The sequence below is a fragment of the Vespula pensylvanica genome, chromosome 18 (genome assembly GCF_014466175.1).
Source record: "Vespula pensylvanica isolate Volc-1 chromosome 18, ASM1446617v1, whole genome shotgun sequence".
Classification (NCBI taxonomy): domain Eukaryota; kingdom Metazoa; phylum Arthropoda; class Insecta; order Hymenoptera; family Vespidae; genus Vespula; species Vespula pensylvanica.
Window position 1 is genome coordinate 2,745,928 of NC_057702.1, and position 20,237 is coordinate 2,766,164.

At 32.6% G+C, this 20,237-nt stretch overlaps 1 protein-coding gene across 7 annotated transcripts in view; it reads left to right on the forward strand.

The window, feature by feature from the left end:
- The window catches only part of LOC122635380 (sodium/potassium-transporting ATPase subunit alpha), an 82,732-nt gene that overhangs the window by 58,344 nt on the left and 4,151 nt on the right, over positions 1-20,237 (forward strand). For 2 of the 7 annotated variants that reach the window (XM_043825539.1, XM_043825542.1), the window contains exons 2-7: positions 5,226-5,306; positions 6,485-6,610; positions 6,969-8,694; positions 8,793-9,029; positions 9,181-9,482; positions 11,384-11,478. In XM_043825539.1, the coding sequence (XP_043681474.1) occupies positions 5,226-5,306; positions 6,485-6,610; positions 6,969-8,694; positions 8,793-9,029; positions 9,181-9,482; positions 11,384-11,478 (2,567 nt within the window). Of the gene's footprint in view, positions 1-5,225; positions 5,307-6,484; positions 6,611-6,968; positions 8,695-8,792; positions 9,030-9,180; positions 9,483-9,968; positions 10,064-11,383; positions 11,479-18,990; positions 19,086-20,237 lie in introns of all 7 variants that reach the window. The other 5 variants (XM_043825543.1, XM_043825544.1, XM_043825541.1 and 2 more) reach the window with 4 other exon arrangements.

Below are 20,237 nucleotides of genomic sequence, written 5' to 3' on the forward strand. Positions count from 1 at the left end.
AAAAAAAAAAAAAAAAAAAAAAAAAAAGAAGAGAAAAATGGAAGTATTCTTCCCTCCGTTGGAAAAGTTTTCTGGTCTGTCAAATGATCGTTTTTATAAGTTTTAATTTCATTGACATTAGACAAAATTTTCTATAGAGTTTTTCTTGTTTGTTAAATATTATTCTTAGGGAAATTTTCTCGTACGAGATATTGTTGCAAGAGTTCGTTTATTTTTAACGATATCGATCAATAAAAAAACGTATTGCTAAACTTTAATTAGTGATTCATTTGTACGGGCCTATATTACGATCGACATCGTTATAATTGAATTTTCTGCAAAATATTAGATGTAGAAATGAAAAGGAAAGAAAAGAATATTAAAAGAAACTAATAAGGCAGTTAACTAAAAATTTTACAAACTTTATAAAGGCAATGTGAAAAGAAAATGATAAGAAATAAAAATATAGAATTTTTAAATGCTCGTTTGTGTCATTTGTTGATAAAGTTGTAAATATAATTAGAAATTCGACATTTTCATATACATATCCATACACACACACATACATATCTATATATATATATATATATGTCACAATCATACTACTGTCTTTTATATATTAAACTTATAGAATATTAAAATATATTAATATATTAAAACATATGAAACATCTATTAAAATGAATACTTATTAACACATCTTCAATTTTATTCATTAATAATAATTCAAATAAACAAACATAAATAACATAATATACATATAAAATTGTAATAATACCCATACATATATTAATATATAATACATTAAAAATAAATCTTCTTATACATAATATCAATACAATATATAAAACATATTAATAACATGACTAAATCGATTAAAGAATCTCATTCAATCATAAATGAGTATAAAGAAGGAAAATTAAATAATAAATAAAAAACGAGTGGTGAAGCCGGATAAAGGATAAATAACATTTCGAAATTAGTTTTCACGATCATCCTTATATCTAATCACAAAGTATCTAATCGCAAAAGACAATGCGTGTAAAGGCGTAACACGATGCTCGCGGACGACCGAGTAAAAGTCCTCGGGATCTCTCTTCTTGTCCACGTGCATTAAATTCGACACGGAAACCGGTTACACCGTGTGGGATTGGATAAACGTCACAGGGTCGTTCGTGTTCGTTTAAAGGAACGATCGTAAAAACGTAACTTTGTTACGCGTCACCGCAATGGCGGGTTCGCGCGCGCACCTCATATATGTAAACGACAATTCCGCGACATTATTATTATTATCTCTCGTTCATCGTCGCACGCTCGTCGTTATTGAGGAAGCACGATTATGCAATTTCGTCGCCGTTTCTCGTCTCTCTCTTTCTCTCTCTCTCTCTCTTTCTCTCTCTCTCTCTTTCTCTCTCTGTCCCTATGTTTTACACACTAAATGTATCTAACACACCTATCAAATCTATCTACCTACCTATCTACCTACCTAGCTACTTAACTAAGTACCTACGTACCTACCTATGTATTTTAACTACCTACTTGTTTGTCTACGTTCGTTTCTACGTAAGTTTGTTATAAATTTTTTTCTTTTTTTCTTTTGCGTACTTTTTATCTCTCTCTCTCTCTCTCTCTCTCTCTATTTCTTTTTTGTTTCGTTTCTTTTTTCTACGTTGAAAATATTCCCGGACATGTTTTTGTTACGTATAGGTGAATAGGTATGTAGGTGGATAGGTGTGTGGGGGTTATGAAAGATATTCAATGGAAGTGATTGTATAATATAGTTTAGGGAATGTAAGTGTGGAAATGTAGAATGGAAGTATCTTTTATGGACCATTTTTTATTGCGGAAATATGTTTTATATGAATGGTTTAGATATGGAAATATCTTTTATTATATGGATATCTTTTATATATATTTTGTTTTTAATTATACATAAGTATATATATATATATATATATATATATATATATATAATAGCAGTTTTTTATTTTCCTTTTCTTTTTATATCTATATCATTTTTTTTTTTTTTTTATCAAAGTAATAGATCTTCATCTTGTAGGAAAAATTAATTCGAAGAGATAATTAAACGTTCCCTCTTTCAAAATAGATCTTTATCATCGTCCCTTCCCAAGGGATTCATTCTCTCGATAGATCTTCACGATCTCTAAAGCGAACTTTAATTGATTGTCTCTTAGTTTCCGAGATTTTCGATCGAACGTCAGAGTATACTCCGAGACAGAGTAGAGATCGTTTAGATTCTTTGTGCGATATCGTAACATAGACACAGAGAAAGAGAGAGAGAGAGAGAGAGAGAGAGAAAGAGAGAAAGAGAAAGAGCAAGAGAGAGATAGAGATAGAGAAGAGCTCTGATCTAAAATGCTTTTATCTCCTTTATATCATCGCGATTAAAATTAACTGCTTGACAGACCGTGAGAATTTCCACTACCATAACGTTCGACATAGTAATTGCTCGTTGTTAGTTAACCGAGTCTTCTTTTCACGTGCCTACGATCTTCTCTCTCTCTCTCTCTCTCTCTCTCTCTCTCTCTCTCTCTCTCACTCATTTTTTCTTCTATTTTTTCTAATTTTTTTTTTTCCTTTCGCATCCTTTTTATAAAACAGCGTCTGCTAACGAACATGATCGTAACGTTCATATATATAAAACGTTTTACGACGATGGTGGTCTATTTCGAATTTGATTCATTAAAAGAACACTAAATACAATATGGTGTACCATATATATATATATATTTACTCGTGCAAATTCTAGGCCAAGTTCATGGTACCTTCGTGATGAATAAGTTGAAACCATGTTACGTCCCTTTCTCGTTTCTTCTTTTCTTTTCTTTTCTTTTCTTTTCTTTTTTTTTTCGTAACACGAATGAGAAGGGTTGGCCCGGTTTAACCCTTTTCTTTAAGAGAAAACTAAAGAACGACGAGAGTAAAGATAGACTCTCGAAAAAATGATGGACGCTCTTAAAATTTCTTCTTCTTCTTCTTCTTCTTCTTCTTCTTAATCCTTTTCATCTTCATTTTCATTCTCTTTTCTTTATCATTTTCTTTCTTTATTTATTTGTTAATTTCGTATTCCTTCTCTTGTCCTTCCTTCTTCTCTTTGTCGTTGCATTTTGTAATTTAATTTATTTCTTTCTTCCATAAATTTCCTACTCCTTTATCTCTCCTTTTTCTTTTCCTTTCTTTTTTTTTTTTCCATCATCATCCTCTCGTCATTATTATATCATATTTTCTTTTATACTTCATCATTATTATTTTCTTTTAACTGTTGCTCTCTTCTTTATCTCTCCTTTACTTTTCTCATTTCTTTCTTTCTTTCTTTCTTTCTTTCTTTCTTTCTTTTTTCTCTTTTCCCTTCTCCCTTTTCTTTTTTCAAAGCTTTTGACGTTGCTTACGTCATCGGCAATATATCCGTTGGATAATCTAAAGTATCCTATATCGCGTGCGCATAGTAGATTCAAGCGTTGACTCAGCTAGTTTGCCGCAAACCTTCTCCGCAAGCTGGTCGATAAAGACAGAATTTGCGGCGTTTCGATTCCCAGGGAATTTCTATTGGGTTTAACTCTTATTTGAAAGCTTTTTGTTTTCTACATAGTACATATATATACATATATATATACGATACATGTATATATCTTTATCTATCTATCTATTTATCTATTTGTCTCTCTCTCTCTCTCTCTCTTATATCTATCTTACCTATATATTATTATATATTCATTTCTCTCGTATGTTTTATATACAGTCAAGTTTTCCCTAGCTATTTGTAGAACGATATGGCAAACTGCAACCACATCCCTCGACAAACTGTAACACCTTCTTCCTCTCTCTCTATCTCTCTCTCTCTTTCGTATCACAATTACCTCCCCCGTCACATTCTTCCTCTTCTCTTCTCTTTTCCTCTTATATCACGAATAATAATCAAGAAAGACTTTTAATTAGAGACGAGGGTCGTTCGCGAATTCTAGGGTGCAATATATTTTCCTCTCTCTCTCTCTCTCTCTCTCTCTCTCTCTCTCTCTCTCTCTCTTTCTCTCTCTCGTTACTCTTTCCCCTAGACGCAACTCGAATTAAAAATGAAAAATGTACCGATGTTCTTTCATTCTTTTTTTTTTCTTTTCTTTTCTTTTCTTTTATTTCTATTCTTTTTCCTTTTTCGTGATTACGTACTCGTGAAAGTAATATATACATATGTATATATATATATACTTTATTTTTGTTTCGTATATATCTATACACATATATATATATGTATATGTATGTATGTATGTATGTATGTATGTATGTATGTATGAAAAAAATAAAAAAGAACAAAAAAGTAGTCTTTGAAAATTAGCTTTTTCGAAATAACCTTTACAACATCGTTACGTCGTCGTATTGTAACCAATAACAGGAATGGTTGTAATAGAGGGGAAGGGAGGAAAATAAAGGAGTAACAGAAGGAAAACAGGGTTACCATGAGAAAAGGGAGACTTTGTTAAACGAAGGTGACGATTACGGAACATTGTTGGCCCATTCATACCGACGTGGAGGTCTATCCATTGAATCGACCAACCGGAAACGGTCGTTATCCAAACACGATGTATTTCAACAAGGTCGACGTAGAGAAGAATTGCGTTCTCTACCGAGGTCGCACTTGAAAATTAGGGAGTACATTTTTTTTTCTTTTTTTTTTTTTTCTTCTTTTTTTTCTTTTTTTCTATCTTTTCTTCTCTTATGCGTACGTGGTTCGTCACGCACAGGTTTTTCTCTATTCATCGAAGAATACGAACGTTATGTGTTCGTGTGGTGTTCGTGATGTTAATTTTCTATGAACAATAAAGAAAAAAAGCAGGATATACGTTTGTCAGGATCATCAGGATCATCAGGAAGGATCATTAAAAATCATTTCACTCATCATATTTTCTGTTATACGTTAGTTACATGTATACATGTAAAATAATTTTCTTTTAATATTGTTTTATATTTTTATTGAAACAACGCATAGATACGTACACGTTACACGTTACACGTTACACGTTACACGTTACACTTACACGTATACCCAGAGAGAAACACATGCAGAATGGAACGCGTAATTCTTTTTTCTTGATTTTTCTTTCTATTTCTTTCTTTTTTTTTTCTTGTTGTTTTTATTTTTCTTTTTCTTTTTCTTTTTTTTCTTCCCTTTTGAAGTTTTTCTTTTCACACGTATTACATCTCACGATTTTGTTGTCACTCATTTTTTTACAGCATGGCCGCTCAGATTCATACAGGGTCGCCACATTACCCAACATTCGCGACGACAACAAAACAGCCGATGGAATGTACAAGGTATTCAGGAAGGATTTCCGTTTCACGTAATCTTTATTTGTGCATCCGGTCTACTGGGATATATATATATATATATTTTTATGTGTGTGTCCGCTTCTTCGATTAAAAAAAAAAAAAAAAAAAAAAAAAAAAAAGAGAACTCTCAATGGGGAATATGGCAACTTGGTTTCTTTCATCTTGGTCTTCTTCTTCTATTTCTACTTCTACTTCTACTTCTACTTCTTCATCATCTATTTCTTCTTCTATTTTTCATCCTTTCTATCTTCTCTCGCTAAACTCTATTTAATCTTTGGGCTATCTAGGACTTAACGATTTTCGAAATATTCTCTTCTTCTTCTTCTTCTTTTTCTTCTTCTTCTTCTACTTCTTTTCTCTTTCATAAATTCATTCATTTATTTATTCTTCTTTATATATATATATATATATATATATATATATGTATATATATACATCTCACATCTCTATTTTTCTTCGTCTATTCTAACAAAGTGTTTATTATTATGGTCGTAATCGATTTAAAATGGTTGACGAGGGACGAAATTGATTAATTAATTAATTAATTCATTAATTCATTCATTCATTCATTAATTCATTAATTCATTAATTAATTCATTCATTATTTAATTACTTGGGAAACATCGAAACTCTGACACTAACACTAATAATATACTCTATCATACATACTCTTATTCCTTGCATATAATCACTCTCGAGAATCTTTCTAATCTATCTTAGAAAATCTTATGGGAAGATGGTGGGAACATTGAACGGATGTGATCCGTTACTTCGTTCCGCTTATTTCTTATACAAGTTTAAACGGGATTAAAACGTCGTTGACTCTTTTAATCCGGGAAAAACGGTATTAACATCGATTGCGAATTTTGCAAACTGCAAAATGCAATTGACGAATTGTAAATGTTTTCTTTGACTCTCTCTCTCTCTTTACAAAAAAAAAAAAAAAAAAAAAAAAAAAAAAAAAAAAAAAAAGAAAAACTACATCAGTGCAACAATATTAATCGTAATTTTTATTTTCTCTTCCTTTCCTTTTCTATTTTTTTTTCCTTTTTTTTTTTCTCTCTCTCTCTTTCTCTCTCTCTCTCTTTCTCTCTCTCTCTCTCTCTCTCTCTCCCTCTCTCTCTCTTTCTCTCTCTCTCTCTGGCCATCCCTCTTCAAAATAGTCGCGGCGAAAGAAGCCAATGCGGAAGGGAGAAAATTTGGACGATTTGAAGCAAGAGTTGGACATTGACTTCCACAAAATCACACCCGAAGAACTTTATCAAAGATTTCAGACGCATCCTGAAAACGTGAGTACGATCATGTAATATTTTTATTTATTATTCATTGTCATTACTTTTGTTATATTGTCTAATTTAATCTATTATTATTTATTATATGACTATATATATATATATATATATATATACACATATTACATATGATTTATAATTATTAATATTATTATTCTTATTATTTCTACAAAAATTTATTTATTTATTATATTAATGAATATATATATATATATTACATAAGATTTATTATTATTATTATTATTATTATCATTATTATTACAGACATTTATCCATAGCAAATTATTTTTATAAAAACATTTAAGCGTACCTAAAAAAGAAAAAAAGAAAAAATGAAATATGTTTGATATTCCAGGGCCTCAGTCACGCGAAAGCAAAGGAGAACCTTGAAAGGGACGGACCGAACGCGTTAACGCCACCTAAGCAAACACCAGAATGGTTAAAATTCTGCAAGAATCTATTCGGTGGTTTCGCCCTATTGCTATGGATCGGTGCGATCCTTTGTTTCATCGCATACTCGATCCAGGCCTCGACGAGCGAGGATCCGAACGACGACAATCTTTACCTCGGCATCGTTTTAGCGGCAGTCGTCATAGTTACCGGTATATTCTCGTATTATCAGGAAAGCAAGTCGAGCAAGATAATGGAATCGTTCAAGAACATGGTACCGCAATTCGCGACGGTGATAAGAGAAGGCGAGAAGCTTACACTTAGAGCGGAGGATTTGGTATTGGGCGATGTCGTAGAAGTGAAATTTGGAGATCGTATACCAGCGGATATTAGGATTATCGAGTCACGAGGATTTAAAGTGGACAACAGCTCGCTAACTGGCGAATCCGAGCCACAATCAAGGTCACCGGAGTTCACCCACGAGAATCCATTGGAAACGAAAAATTTAGCATTCTTCTCGACTAATGCGGTAGAGGGTACGGCCAAGGGTGTGGTTATCTGTTGCGGTGATCAAACGGTCATGGGTAGAATCGCTGGATTAGCATCCGGTCTTGATACAGGTGAAACGCCAATCGCTAAAGAAATCCATCATTTCATTCATCTTATCACCGGTGTGGCCGTGTTCCTTGGATTAACGTTCTTCTTAATCGCCTTCATTCTTGGATATCATTGGTTGGACGCCGTTATCTTCCTTATTGGTATAATCGTCGCTAACGTGCCGGAAGGATTACTCGCAACCGTAACCGTATGTCTTACGCTAACCGCAAAGAGGATGGCCTCGAAGAATTGTCTAGTTAAGAATCTCGAAGCCGTAGAAACTCTTGGTTCTACGTCCACCATCTGTTCCGACAAAACCGGTACCCTGACACAAAACAGAATGACCGTTGCTCACATGTGGTTCGATAATCAGATCATCGAGGCTGACACCACGGAAAATCAATCTGGCTTGCAATACGATCGTACGAGTCCTGGTTTCAAGGCATTGTCGAAAATCGCTACCCTCTGCAATCGTGCCGAATTTAAACCTGGTCAAGAGAACGTACCGATCCTACAAAGAGAGGTCAATGGCGACGCTTCCGAGGCTGCTCTACTCAAATGTATGGAACTGGCTCACGGTGATGTCATGGGTATGAGGAAGAAGAACAAAAAGGTCTGCGAAATTCCGTTCAACTCTACCAACAAGTATCAAGTATCTATCCACGAATCCGACGATCCTAACGATCCCAGACATCTATTGGTCATGAAGGGTGCCCCAGAAAGGATCTTAGACAGGTGCTCGACCATTTTCATCGGCGGAAAGGAAAAGGTATTGGACGAGGAAATGAAGGAAGCATTTAACAACGCATATCTCGAACTCGGTGGGCTCGGTGAACGTGTACTTGGTTTCTGCGATTTCATACTCCCGTCCGACAAGTTCCCGATCGGCTTCAAATTCAATTCCGACGACCCGAACTTCGCGGTCGATGGACTCCGCTTCGTGGGCCTGATGTCTATGATCGACCCGCCCAGGGCTGCGGTACCCGATGCGGTCGCTAAATGCCGATCCGCTGGTATCAAGGTCATTATGGTCACCGGTGACCATCCGATCACTGCCAAAGCCATTGCCAAATCCGTCGGCATCATATCCGAAGGTATGCGATTGAAAATATTTCCTACTATTTTGTTCTCTCTATTTGTCTTTCTTTTTTCTTTTTTCTTATTTTTTTTTTTTCTATCTTATACTCTTCAGGTAACGAAACCGTCGAGGACATTGCTCAGCGGCTGAACATTCCCGTATCCGAGGTAAATCCTCGCGAAGCCAAGGCCGCAGTTATCCATGGAACCGCACTCAGGGAACTGAATTCCGACCAACTGGACGAGATCCTCAGGTACCACACCGAAATTGTGTTCGCCCGTACCTCGCCACAACAGAAACTCATTATCGTCGAGGGTTGTCAACGAATGGGCGCCATTGTAGCCGTAACTGGTACGTCAATGTCACCACACGTCGGTTACCTTAATATGTCGATAATAATTTCATTTTTCATATCGTTATTAATTACTTCTCTCTCTCTCTCTTTCTCTCTCTTTTTTTTTTTTTTTGTTTCTCTTCATACGTGATCGATCGATCAATTTAGGCGATGGCGTAAACGATTCACCAGCTTTGAAGAAAGCCGATATCGGTGTAGCTATGGGTATAGCTGGTTCAGACGTCTCCAAGCAAGCAGCCGACATGATTCTACTCGATGACAACTTTGCCTCCATTGTGACGGGCGTGGAGGAGGGTCGCTTGATCTTCGACAACTTAAAAAAATCTATCGCATATACTCTGACCTCGAACATACCAGAGATCTCCCCTTTCCTGGCGTTCATTCTCTGCGACATACCGTTGCCACTTGGTACCGTCACTATTCTCTGCATCGATCTGGGAACCGACATGGTGAGTTCGAATCATTCCGACATTTACTTCTCGGTCGTTCTTTCTTCGACAACGAGAAAAGAAAAAGAAAAAACAAAAAGAAAGAGAACGAAAGAAAATATTGTTCTATACAAATTTCTTTTTTTTTTTCTCTCTTTTTTTTCTGATAAATTTGTCTCGTTTCTCTCTCTCTCTCTCTCTCTCTCTCTCTTTTTTTTATATTTCTTTCTTTCTTTCTCTATCTATCTTTTCTTTTTCTTTCTCTTTTTCTTTTCGATCGTTGGGGACGAGGTATCTCTTTCTCTTTCTTGTTTTCTTTCTTTCTCCGTCCCCATCGATATTGTTACATTGTCCTTGTTCTTGTAAAATATCAATTTGATAGATCAGAACATCGTGAAGATTACTAACAGCCAACAAACAGGCCAAACGAAGAAACGTGTCGACAATCTTTTATCCTGACTCTCTTTAAAACTCTTTCTCTCTTTCTTTCAATATGATCATTGTCAGGTACCAGCAATATCTCTGGCTTACGAGCAGGTGGAGTCCGACATAATGAAGCGACAGCCACGTGATCCACACCATGACAACCTCGTTAACGAAAGGTCCGAAGAGGTTTTCGAAATTCTATTTCGAATCGATTATTGCTTTTTGTTATTTACTACTACATACCTATTCTTCGATTATCGTAAAGCAAATCCTAGGTACACTCTAACAAAATTCATTTCAACCATCCTTATACTCTTCATCCCTTCCTCTCTTCCCCTCTCTCTCTCTCTCTCTCTCTCTCTTTCTTTCTTTCTCTCTCACACGTTCTTATTGTCAGGTAGAAGAGAGCTCCTGTACAGACGCAGTAATGCTAGACGTTGGCCGATATCACAGCAGCACCGATCTTAACATCCAGTAAAAATTTACTTTCGCTTATGAACATAATTCATAGTTCCCTTTTTCTTTTGTTCTTTTAGGTATTATACGGAACTTAGAATATTGTAAGATGTTTAATCGATTGTTACATAAACGTTTCGTCGAGCACGAGTATCGATCTATATAAATTTGCAATTACGATCTACAATCTTGCTTACAATCGATTTTTACGAGATAACGTTTTTCTTCATTTTCTTTCTCTCTCTCTCTCTCTCTCTCTCTCTCTCTCTCTTCTCTTTTTTTTTTGGTTGTCGTTGTTTTTAAAAAATACTCGTGATCGAAAAAATGTTGAAACATTTCTTTTACAGGTATCTAACACGTGAAACGATACGTTCCGCGATAAAAAAAAAAAAAGAAAAAAAGAATCAAAACTATTATACTTACTTAGCCCGATAGGAATATCTTGGATGTACACATCGTGTGGCAATCCTAAAGACATATCCAACAGACCAAACCATCCCCTAAACTAAAATCCTCCGGTATTATTATCTTTGAAATACTTTAGCCCAAATTCCAATTCATTTATAATTTATTATCAGTTATCAATAATTTTAGTTGACTTCTACGCTTTTCATCATATTATACATGGAGCAAGGATGCTGACGTTATCGAGAAAATAATCGATATTATTATTAATAATTATTTTTATTATTTTTACTTCTCTCTCTCTCTCTCTCTCTCTTTCTCTCTCTCTCTCTCTCTCTATCTCTCTCTCTATCTATCTATCTATCTATCTATCTATCTATCTATTTTTTTTTTAAATGTAGATCCACGTAGATCTTCCTTTTTTTTTAATTATTATTTTTATTAATATTAATATTCTTATTCTCATTATTCTTATTATTATTATTGTTATTATAGTCACGCGCAATCAGAATAAAAAGCGTTGTTAAAAAGCAGTTAGATTGGTCAGCATGCTTGCGCGAAGGTCATCGAAAGACGTTATTCTCTTGATTTACATGTTGTCGTTGTTACTGAGCTTCTTGATAATGTGACGTCAGGTACCCGCCATCTCACTAGCCTACGAGGAGGCAGAGAGCGATATTATGAAGCGACAGCCACGAAACCCCTTCACTGACAAGCTAGTTAACGAAAGGTAACACATCAACAAACATAATCGAATCTATCCACGAACTACACGAGAGATCAAATGCGATAAGAAAGAGTTTTGTCGTCTCGGTTATCTAATTATTCTGATCATCGAACTTGCTCGAGATAATATCTATCATTTATCAAAGATAAGTGGAAACAACAAGGGCTTGATTGGTGAAAGGGTTCAAATAGAAAGCAGACAAACAATTGCAAACAATAGAGGAAGGCTAAAGAAAAATTAGAAATTCAAATGATCCTTCAATGTCGATGGATAAAGTCAAAATGATCGAGCAAAATTCGATGATTTGATCATTGAGACGCGATCGCTCTTCTCTATCTATCTCTCTCTCTCTCTCTCTTTCTCTCTCACACACACACACAGTCTCTCTCTATCTCTCTTTCTCTCTATCTATCTATTTATCTATCTATCTATCTATCTATCTATCTATCTATCTATCTATCTATTTATCGATATATTTCTTTATCGTTACACTTATATACTGGTTACTCTGGTAGTTAGTTCGTAAATATTTTGTTCGTATAATTACACACACACACACCTACACCCGCACACGCATGTATATACGTGTGTATATATATATATATATGTGCGTGTGCGTGTGTTTGCGTGTGTGTATGCGTGCGTTTGTGTGTGTGATATTAATATTATATATCTATTGTGACACTGAGAGAAATGAAAAGAGACAACAATACAAATCGACACGATGACAAGGAAAACGTACACTTTCTCTTTGCTCTATTCGCACGTAATTTTTGTTACACCTTTTTCTTTTCTTCTCCTATTTTTCTCTCTCTCTCTCTCTCTCTCTCTCTCTCTCTCTCTCTCTCTTCCTCTTCTTCCTATTCTACTATCTCTATACAATATTTACGTACGAACGAGTCAAGGGAAAATTGGAGGTGAAAACGAGTACGAGACTAATCGAAACCATCTTATCTTTCACGTTTAACAACGTTCTATCTCAAAGACGTAAATAACTTTAATATATACACCCTATACATATATGTATGTATGTATGTATTTAGATTACATACGATACATAATATCTATCTATAGATACACATATTCGATAAAGATCGACAGTAACGTGACTTGGATCGATTAGTCCGTGTTCTCGATTCCTCTATGTCGACTAAACACGGTAGGATTTAAAACTTAACAAGGTAACGGGATCATGCACGATGTATAAACACGTATCAGGGGATTGGTTGCTAGGTATCAGGAAGCTTTTATTATCAGAATTTGATCTTCTATTTGTATCTTTATCACTGTCTCTCTGTCTCTCTCTCTCTCTCTCTCTCTCTCTCTGTCCCTCTTTTCTATCTATTTCTATTTCTTCTTATCTCGAACAACGTGATCGTTACTCGTTTCGAAAAAAATATCTTCTCGCGTTGTTTATTACTTCGAAAAAAAGTTGTTATACTAACCGCGAGAGAATCGAGAATTATTTGATAAATATTTCTCTCTTTCTTTTTCTTTTTTTTTTTTTCTTTTTTTCTTTTTTGATTTATTTGTTTGCATTTTTAATTAACGCGAACAATCGAGGATTGTCTTCTCTCCTTTTTTTTTTTTTCTGTCTATTTCTATCTCATTTTTATCTCGAACAACGTCGTAGTTGTTGGTCGTTTAGAAAATTATCTTTTCACGTCGTTGATCACTTCGAATAAAATCACTTGGTAGACTAACCACGATTATATTTATAATTATTTGTCGAATATTTTTTTAATAACAATTTTTTTTTGTTTTGTTTTTTTTTAATTAATTAATTAATTAATTAACGCGAGCAATCGAGGATTCTCTCTTTGTTTTTTCAATCTCTATCTCTTTCTATCTTTCTCTCTCTCTCTCTCTCTTTCTCTTATTCTCACTCTCAATCTCTCTTTATCTATTTCTCTTTTTCTCGAATGAAAAGAAAATAAAAAAAGAAAAACTAAGATGGACAAAAAAGATCCAAGAAAAGGGCGTGTCCTAGATCGTATTCGCAATATTTCGTTCTAATTTCAAGGTAAGCCGATTCTAATCTCGATCTTCTAAGCTCTCTATATCTCTATCTCTATCTATCTATTCTTCTTCGTCTATTTCAATTCGTTTCTCTCTCTCTCTCTCTCTCTCTCTCTCTCTCTCTCCCTATCTATCTATCTATCTATCTCTTTAAATTTAATCTCTAAAAGTTTCTGAGCTATCCCTCTACAATCCTTTAAAAAAGTATATATATTTATAAAAAAAAAAAAAAAAATATGGGAACGCTCGCTCTCTCTCGTCGTGATCCATGGTGATTGATGATGATCCAGCACACACGGAGCTCCAGGTGTATGGTTCGCATTGCTCTCCTCGATAAAGGATAGCATTTCTTTAAAAAAAAAAAAAAAATCGCATGGTCGTTCGATATTATCTCACCTATCAGCATTTTCTTTTTTTTTTCTTTTTTTTTTTTTTTATTATTTCGTTATTATTATTATATTATTATTATTATTATTGCCTACCCTCTCTCTCTCTCTCTCTCTCTCTCTCTCTCTCTCTCTCTCTCTCTCTCTCTCTCTCTCTCTCTCTCTCTTTTAATACTCCTTTCTTCGTCTCGTTCTATCTTTGCCTCTCTCTCTCTCTCTTCTCTTCTCTTTCTTTCTTTCTTTCTTTCTTTCTTTCTTTCTTTCTTTCCTCCTTTTTCAGTCAAATGCGCTATATCTTTTATTAGATCTTTTGCAAATTGATAATGAAGCGACCAAATGAAAATTGACATTCTACGTTGAAACAAATCCTATAAGTTTTAAATAATTCTTATTCGAGATTCGATCGACGATTACGAGAAAAAGAAGGAAGACAATTATGAAATTAAAAGAGAGAGAAAAAAAAAAAGAAAAGAAAAAAAGAAAGAAAGAAAGAAAAATCAAAATCTATCGTAGAATTTTCAATCTTCAATCGGATCGCACTGTGCGTATATTGAATTCCTATTTTGTTCTTTTTCTTTCCCCCCTTCCTTGGCTGCCTCTCACGCCACAAACCAAATTTTAAACATTACTGTGCCTCGCTCGAGAGAACGACATTGTGTCTTTCTTTTTTTTTTTCTCTATTTTTTTTTCTCTCATCTTTAATTTCCTAATGTTGTAACTATCTCCTTAGGTGCTACGAACGGTGACACGGCTTGGTGGTTTTCAATAGAACATTTTATCGTAAAAATTCCTTTGGTGTCTAATCCTTTCCTTTTTCTTTCTTTCTTTCTTTCTTTCTTTTTTTTTTTTTTTTATTTTTTTTAAAGAAAAGAAGAAAAAAAAGAAATGCCTCCAGCTGATTCATTGGTCGCACCTTTAAATGATCGTCAAACTGTTGATTGTGTAAAGGCTTTGCAAAATCTTGTCTCGTAGGATATTCCTCATTTATTATTTAATTTTACCCTAATATCTACATGTATATATGTATATATATATATATACATACATATATATATATATATTTGTATAAATATGTATATATGATATATATATATATATGTATGTATCTGTATGTATGTATGTATGTATATATATGAACATATGAATATATATATTGTTTCGTCGCGTCTGTAAAATCGTAATTGTGTATCAACAGTTTTATGAAATGTAAAGTTAAAAGTAAAAGGAGGAGAGACATATTTTATAACAAGCAAAGTTTATTTGCATTTCAATTTTCTAATTGATTTTAATTTTCTCAGGAAAAGTTTCGTGTCTTTCTCTTTCTCTCTCTTTTTTTTTTCTTTTCTTTTTCATTTTATTTTATTTCTGATTTATATATCTCTTTTTTTATCTTATTCGTTTCTTTTCTTTTATGAAACTTACGCCCATTTCAAATTATATTATTATTATTATTATTATTATTATTATTATTATTATTATTATTATTATTATTATTATTATTATTATTATTATTATTTACATATATTTCTAATTTTTTATATTTCGAATTGTATACGATTGTTGTTGTATGCACGTTGAATATGCATATAAAATATTGTATATCGATTTCGTCTTTCGTTCGAACATCTTTTTCACGTCTACTACTTTCCCGCGATTTTTATTTTCTTTTTCTTTGTATCAAGCAATATATCCTCCATTTTCTTTTTTCTTTTTCCGTCTTTTTTTCTCTCTCTTTTTTTTTTATCCCCCCTTCTTCTACTTCTACTATTACTACTTCTTCTTTTTCTTCTTTTACCACTACTATACGTATATATTCATATATATATACATATATATAAATTGAACGGACTAAAAGTTTCTAGACGATATTAGAAATCAATTTGCTCTATTTCGAGACGTTCTTTTCTTTTTCTTTTTACTCTAATTTTAGTTTTTCCAGATAATCGATATCACTGGAATGCGAGTTCAACTGCAAAGCCTAATAAAAGTCACGAAAGTCACGAAAAATGAGTTATTGATATTTCATGAATAATCTAGTAACTTTTGGACGATCCTGTATATATATATGCATAGTATAGTATATCCTTCAGATCATGGAACGAGCTATACGATCTTTCTTACGTAATACATATATATATATATATATATATATATATATATATATATTTGGTAATATTTTGGTAGTATGAAATTACGTGGATGTAACGGCATTGCTAATGAAAAATAACGAAAGGATTAGAAATTTCAAACGGAATAATATGAAACAAGATTACTCTTTAGAATTACAGAGAAAAGAAAAACAGAAAAAAAAAAAGAAAAATTGGTGGGTTGTTGTTGATCGTTAACTAGAGCCGTTTCATCGACGTTATTTCCGATTAGAGAGCTAGTCTAGTTGAATTTCTGATCGAGTTTACATGTGTATATTTATATACTGTATATTTATTGTGTATATAGAGAGTGATACTTTTATATATATATATATGTATATGTGTATATATATATATATACATGTATATACGTATATATATTTATATTTATTCTTACGATATTCAGTAATTATATTTACCCTTGTGTCATCACAACTGCAAGCCAGCATTTCTTATAGTTTACGATTTTTTACTATCGTTACTATTTTTATCTATTGTCACAGTTGCTGCAGTTCACAGTTGCTACCTCTATATTACTATTACCACCATTTACTATTACCTATTTATTACTACTACTACTACTACTACTACTACTATTACTATTACCACCACTACTACTACTACTATTACTACTACTACTACTACTACTTACTACTACTGCAACTTACTACCACTTACTATTACTACTGTTTTTTATTGCCACTACATCACTGCAAGGCACCTTTATACATTTGGGCGTCATGAATTCTTGCAGTTTTTTATTCTTTACAGTACATATATATACATATATGTATGTATGTATATATATATATATCTATCTATCTCATGTTTTATTCTGTAATGCGCTGCCTTCGCCGCTGCCTTCTACCACCTCTGCGACTGGCAACTTTCTAATGGGTGCTGAACGGCCGAGAAAACGAAAAAGTTACTAAAAGCAAATGAAAAGAGAAAAAAAAAAGTAACAAAACGAAACAAAATTTTTAATATTTCTATCTTTCTTGGGTTTTCTTTTCTTTTTTTTTTTCTTTTTTCTCTCTATTTTTTTTTTTTTTTTTTCTCGAGGAAGAAAATTGAATAATTAATCACGAAAGTGAAGAAACTTAAGGGTTCACGCCAGTTCCCTTTTTTTTTTTCTTTTAACATGCAGAACGTATACTAACAGAGAACGGGGATGAAAAAATTATTGAAAAAAATATAATACATCCTTAACACTCTCACGCATCGTCGTAGAACGCGAAGAAAATGATTTTTATGTCCTATCTCTCTCTCTCTCTCTCTCTCTCTCTCTCTCTCTCTCTCTCTCTCTCTCGATTTATCGTGTGTTCATTGAATCTTTTTTTATTTTTATTCTTATTCTTATCCCTATTCTTACTCTTATTTTTATTCTTAATCTTATTCTTATTTTTATTCTTATTTTTATTTTTAATCTTCTTTTTTATCTTTCTCTCTCTCTCTCTCTCTCTCTCTCTCTCGACATCGTGTGTTCATTGATTTTTTTTTTTATCTTTATTCTTATTCTTATTTTTATTTTTAGTTTTAGTCTTAGTCTTATTTTTTATCCTTCTCTCTTTCTCTCCCCCCCCTCTCTCTCTCTCTCTCTCTCACACACTTTGTTTCAAAACAAGTTCTACTTCTTCGTTCGTCGTAAAGTTGCGTGAGGGAGTTATATGCCGTTTTAAAAAATTTACTAACGAAATATTCAAGCTTTAATTATTTCTGTATCTGAAAGTGCACGAAAGAGAAGGGAACGTTAAAATCGACGTTTTTGGATGTGGTTTTTTTAAAAACAAAACAAAAAAAAAAAGAACGAAAGAAGTAAAAGAAAGGAAAAAGAAAAGAGAGGGAGATCGAATCGTCCAAGTGGGAAAATGTTCGTCCTTGTTTTTATTATCTTTTTTTTTTTTTTATTTTTCGTTTTCTGTTTCTCTCTCTCTCTCTCTCTCTCTCTCTCTCTCTCTCTCTCTCTCTCTCTCTCTCTCTCTCTCGTCAAAACTCAGTCGGAAAAATTTTTGAGAATGATTGATCGATCCTACCGTTTTTACGGTGAAATTGTTAATTTTTGTTCTCTCTTTATCTTTTTTTTTTTTTTTTTTAATCTTTCTGTTCTCTTTTTTATATATATATATATTTTTTTTTTTTTTTTTTTTTACAAACAGTAAGCACGATGCACGATGCCAAAGGTTAAAGATCGTTTAACACATCGTTAAAATAAATATTGTGAAAAGCAAATATCTCTTAAAATAGACGAAAATTATTTATTACATTATTAAATGAAATATTATATATATATATATATATATATATATTGTACATTAAATTTCAATTCTATATCCTCGTTCGATGTGTTAAACGAATTTTTGCTTCTCTTATCTTTTCTTTTCCATTTTCTAATATCTATTTTCTCCGTTTCTCTTCTACTTTTTTTTATTTTTAACCAGGATGAATGATTAATTAACGACGAAAGCAAAATAAAAAAAGAATGAAAAAAAAAAAAAAAGAAAAGAAAAAAAGAATAAAGAAAATGAAACTTAAACGAATGATAATAAAAGTTCGATAAGCTCATGTTAAAATTTTCCGGTTTCTTTTTTGGCGAAGCTTTCTTTTTTTTCTTTTTCTTCTTTTCTATCACATCTATCTACTCTCTAATGATCTAATTTTTTAACGTGACTTTTCTTGATATCTGTTTCTATCTCTTTCGCTCGCACTATGTACATATATATATATATATATACACACATAAAAAAAAAATTATATATATATATATATATATATACACACACACATAATTATTACATATCACGATATATTTAGGACATATTATATAATTATATATAACAAAGAAATATATATATATAGAGTTATGTTGTTATTATACGTAAAATGTAACATTTTGTTTCTTTTGTAAAACTTTTAAACCACGGATGGTTCACTGGTAAAATTTTCTAATGATTGGTGGATGGCAGGTGCCGGCCATCTCGCTAGCCTACGAGGCACCGGAGTCGGACATTATGAAACGGCAGCCGCGTGATCCTTACAGAGACAATCTTGTCAACCGAAGGTGGGTCTCCCAACTACCCACCACAAAACGAAACCTAGAGAAACTCTATGCACTCATCCAAACAAAAGAGAACAAAAAAAAAAAAACAAACAAACAAACAAAACAAAACAAAAAGAGAAAAAAATAATACCGCTGCGACAGATTAACAAAAATAAGAAAACAAAAAAAATTAGAAAGAAAAGAATCATTAGAAACAAATTCAAAAAAAGAGAGAGAAGAAACAAACGCTAAACATATCTCACTCTCGCTACGTTGCTCTTTCTCTTTTCCATCACACGTTTCCATTCATCTCTCTTTTTTTTTTTTTTTTTCTTGTCAGACGCATCAAATTATTCGACCTCATTTTCAAACATCATTTTCAATTCATTTTTCTTTCTTTTTTTTTTTTTTCTTCTTTTTCTTCCTCTTCTATCCTACACTAACGTGGCCAAACGTGATCGAATTAATTAAAAATTGATATCGTTTTTTAATATGTTCGTTTAATGTGTGTACATTTAATGTACGTATTTATCTGTACGCATATATATATACGTTGCACTGATAATGTATATATTTTACGAATTTTCTTTCGTGAAGATTACATTACTTAATTAATTCAATTAATTAATTATTTAATAATTAATCGTTTGTCTATGGATCGATGAAAACATGTAAATAATATATTTCAATTGACGTTTGGTCGTTCTACATTTTTTCAACATCTCCATAATACACACATGTATGTATATATTATTTTATATATATATATATATATACATACATACATATATAAAATCATTAACCATCATTCAATTCTTACACGATGATAGCAAAGAGCGTCTACCGATTTATTCTTTAAAATTAACAAAGTACAACGATTAAACGAGGAATAAATGGATCGTAATTATTTTCGAAGAAAAAAAAAAGAAGATAATTATTCATTACAAATTTTCTTTTTGTTTTTCTTTCTATCCTTCTTTTTTCGATCTATAAAACTTTTAATTTGATTTCAATCGTTACAATTATCTTATGAAAGATTTCGGTAGATACTCTGAACGATCACGACTATCGATCATTTTCTTTCTCTTTTTTTTTCCACCCCCACTTTCTATCCGTCTAATTTAATTATCTATTTCACTCTCTTTCTCTCTCACTCTCTCTCTCACTCTCTCT